Source organism: Orycteropus afer, unplaced genomic scaffold (assembly GCF_000298275.1).
Source record: "Orycteropus afer afer isolate SDZICR_OR568_19922 unplaced genomic scaffold, OryAfe1.0 scaffold00051, whole genome shotgun sequence".
Lineage (NCBI taxonomy): Eukaryota > Metazoa > Chordata > Mammalia > Tubulidentata > Orycteropodidae > Orycteropus > Orycteropus afer.
In genome coordinates, this window is record NW_006921638.1 from 760,086 (window position 1) to 764,173 (window position 4,088).

At 37.5% G+C, this 4,088-nt stretch overlaps 1 protein-coding gene across 1 annotated transcript in view; it reads right to left on the minus strand.

The window, feature by feature from the left end:
• Window positions 1-661, minus strand: part of HEATR5A (HEAT repeat containing 5A) — a 174,357-nt gene extending 173,696 nt beyond the window's left edge. The window contains exon 1 of the mRNA XM_042780649.1: window positions 533-661. Coding sequence (XP_042636583.1) covers window positions 533-658 — 126 coding nt within the window. The 5' untranslated portion in view covers window positions 659-661. The remainder of the gene's footprint in view (window positions 1-532) is intronic.
• Between the last annotated feature and the right edge of the window lie 3,427 nt (window positions 662-4,088).

Below are 4,088 nucleotides of genomic sequence, written 5' to 3' on the forward strand. Positions count from 1 at the left end.
TGGTGCGGGATCGGGCAGTGTTTCGTTCTGCTGTGCATGGGGTCACTATGAGTCGGAAACGACTCGACGGCACTTAACAACAACAACAGTGGCATAATTGTTAAGCACTTGGCTGATAACCAAGAAGGTCAGCAGTTCAAATACACCAGTCACATTGTGGGAGAAAATGTGGCGGTTGGCTTCTGTTAAGGATTACATCCCTGGAAACTTTATGGGGAAGTTCTGCTCTGTCCCACATGGTCACTATGAGTCAAAGTGACATAATGTCAACGGGATTTTAAAATACAAAAATATTGGTTAACTTCTTTTCCACCTTACTGACCAGAGCAAACTTCTACCCATAATATTAAAAATGCTATTTTTGGGGGTAGGCAAAAGAATAATTACGACATTTTATCACAGTGTTAACAAACGCTAGCATTTCAAAGCTAACTTAGATTTTCTACACAGAAACAGAAAAGCAAACCAAAGGAATTAAACATTATCTGGCACTTAATAAAAAAAACAAACAGCTTTTGTAATTTTTACCTACCCTGCTGGTTGCTAGCAAGAGCTTCTCCAAATATCTCAACCACTCAAAAATAAACTCCGCTTTCTGAACTTCACCTAGTTGACTGCATGCCTCTTCATTCAGCAATAAGCTGTGAGCTAATTCCATTCTTTCCAAAAAATTCTACCTGGACACGATTCTTGTCATTAACTTTCATTCATACATCTAAGGACAAATGTCTGCAAAAGAGGAAAATGAATTATTTTAAAAGGAGAAGAGAAAGGAAGGTAATCATTGGAACTTTGGAACTACATAGAGGTGGTAGCTATACAACACTGTTAATGTGCTAAATGCCACTATACCGTTCACTTAAAAATAATTCTTTTCATACATCTATGATCAACTGATTTTTTTTCAATGCTTTTTTTTGTGAAGTGTTCCCTCCCCACACCTCCCACCCTTCGCAACCATCAAAGAAAGTTTCCCTCCATATATAAACCTTTCTTTGACCCTCCACAACAACGAACTAAAATTGTATTTGTCCTTCTGTGATTGACTTATTTATTTCACTCAGCGTAATGTCCTCCAAGTTCATCCATATTATGCGAAGTTTTGTAGACTGTACATTATTCTTTAGTACTGCATAGCATTCCATTAAGTGTATGTACAATAGTTTAGTCATCTACTCTTCTGCTATAAATCTTAGATATAAGTCCCTTGCAAGATATGTAATTATCGGCAAATATGTATTTGTTGCTGTCATTTTTGTTATGTGCTTTTTCATGGTGTCCATTTCTTTGTTCCATATAATTTTCTATGCTGAGCTCATTTTGCTTATGAACTGTGTTATCACTTCCTTCATTGCTACTGTTTTAGTAATTTGCTGAATATTTATGCTGGTCCTCTTTTCTGATGTGAAGGTTTATAATTTTTCTTTGAGGTTACCCTGTGATTTATAGTTTTCTTCCCAAGTTTAGAACAGTCCATTGTATCTTGTAGTTGTCTTGACTTCCCTACCATCTAGAAGTTCTGTAATGACATAGTTCTTCCCCTCTTTTTGGTTTGTAGTTGTCCTCATTTGTCAATTGATGTCTCTGGTTCCCTGTTTACAATCTTGTAGGCTTATGTACTTTGGATACTTACATAGCTGGGTTGGTTTCTGGGTTATACCATCATGTGTGTTAATGGTCAGTTGTTGTGGGCTGCTGTTGCTTCTCTGTCCAAAGAGCACCCTTTAGCATCAGTTGTAAGGTTGGTCTGGTTTTAACAAATTCCCTTAATTTCTGCTTATCTGGAAATGTCCTAATTTCACTATCATATTTGAGGGGACAATTTTGCTGGGTACATAATTCTTGGTTGGAAATTTTTCTCTTTCACTGTTTTATATATACCATCCCATTATCTTCTCACCTGCACGGTTTCTGTCGAGAAATTCGAGCTTAGTCTTATTGGTTACCCCTTGTAGGTAACTTTTTGTTTTTCCTGTGCTGCTCTCATGATTCTTTATCTTTGGTTTTGGTAAGTTTGATGTGTTAAGTCTGGGTGATTTTCTTTTGGGGTCTATCCTGTTTCGGGTTTGTTGGACTTCCTGAAAGGATGTATTTTCATCTTTCATCATACCAGGAAAATTCTCTTCCAACAAATCTTGGACAATTTTCTCTGTGGTTTTATTTGTCTCTTCCTGTTCTGGAATCCCAATGTCACATAGGTTATTCCTTTTGATGATCTCCCACACGAACCTTAGGCATTTTTCATTTTGTTTTGATCCCTTCTCTGATTTATCCCTTTCCAAAGAAGTGTTCAGGTATTTGCCTTAAATCTCACTAATTCTGTCTTCCATTGATTCAATTCTGCTCCCTTGCTGACTCAATGTCTTACCTATTTCTAAAAATTTAGTATTAGTCTTCTGGATTCCTATGTGTAGACTTTGTATCATTTCTAATTTTTCATTTAAGTTGTCATTTTGTTCTTATATTGTCTTTTGAAATTGTTTTAGGCTTTTCTCTGTGTTTTCCTTGATCTGTCTCTCAATTCATTGAAGATACCTAAATATAATTCTTTTAAATTCCTTACCAGGAAGTTCCAATGCTGCGTCTTCCTCAGGGATGTGTTCTGGGTCTGTATCCTGGTCCCTTGTTTCTCCTGCTTTATCTTGCTTCTTTGCATGGACTGTGATACTCTGTTGTTTTCGAGGCATTGTGATGTTTTTGTGTTTATATTTACTTGGTGATTGCATGTTGGAGTGACTTGCCCACAATTTTCCTTTTATTGGTTTGGTTTGTATGTTATCTACTGAAGCAGGGTACTGTGCTGTGCTCCTCTATTGGCTAGTGGGCAGCACTTATACACTTACCACCTGTCTTCTTTCCTGTTGTCAGCCTCTTGAATGTCCCTGCTGACCCTGGCAAACACAGCCTATTCCTAGGTCCTTGGAATCTGAACGAGGATGCTATCACTTTAAAATCCAAAATGGCTGCCACTTATAAAGATTCAAAATGGCTATGCCCTCAGTCACTTTAAATATCCTAAATGGCCACCGTCTGTAAATATTCAAAATGGCTGCGCCCTTGGTCACTTTAAATATCCAAAATGGCTGCTGCATGTAAACTATCAAAATGGCTATGCCCTCCTGACAGCGGAAAGTCAACAGCTCAGGTTGTCTCCCTCTTTGCTATTTCTCTTCCTAGTCATAGGCCTCCAGCGCAGTTGTCCCTGCAGCCCTTGGTGATCAGGGCTGATTTTTAGGTCAATTCTCAGGTACCAACACCACTTGGAAATATTCAGGCTGTTGGTCCCGTCAGAGTAGCTGACAGTCTGCAGCTCTGATCATCTCTGTACTCACTGTTTCCGTTCAGGTTTTCCCACTAGTTGGTGCCTAATCCACTTCTGTATAGTTCCTTTCAAAGCTCAGGGCTCCAGGATAATCGTCTGTATCTCTGTCAATTGGTTTTAATTTTCTTTGTTGAAAAGGGTCTGTGTCGCTTGTCTGCCTATTCCTCCATCTTACCAGAAGTCCTGATCAATTGATTTTTGAAAAGGGTGCTAACTCCATTTGATGGGAAAAGAAAAGTCTCTTCAATAAATGGTGCTGGGAAAATAGAATTTCCATATACAGAAAAATAAAACAAAATCCATGCCTCATACTATACACAAAAACAAATTCAAAATTGATTAAAAACCTAAATGTGCAACCTAAAAGCAAAAAATTCTTAGAAGAACAAATAGTAATAACACCGTCAAGCCTAGCTTTTAATAATAGATTACCTAACAAAAATAAATATACAAAACTTTGGTAACAAAAGACAAATAATCCAATCATAAGATAGTCAAGGGACTTGAATAGACATTTTACCAAAGAAGACATTCCATTATCCACCAAAAACATGATAAGATGCTAAGTGTCATTAGCCATCTGAGAAATACAAATCAAAACCACAATAAGATATCATTACACTCCCACTAAGATGGTGTCTTCATTATCTAGTGCTGCTGTAACAAAAATACCACAAGTGCATAGCTTCAACAAACAGAAATTCATTCTCTCACAGTTTAGAAGGGTAGAAGTTAAATTCAGGGCACAAGCTTTAGGGGATGGCTT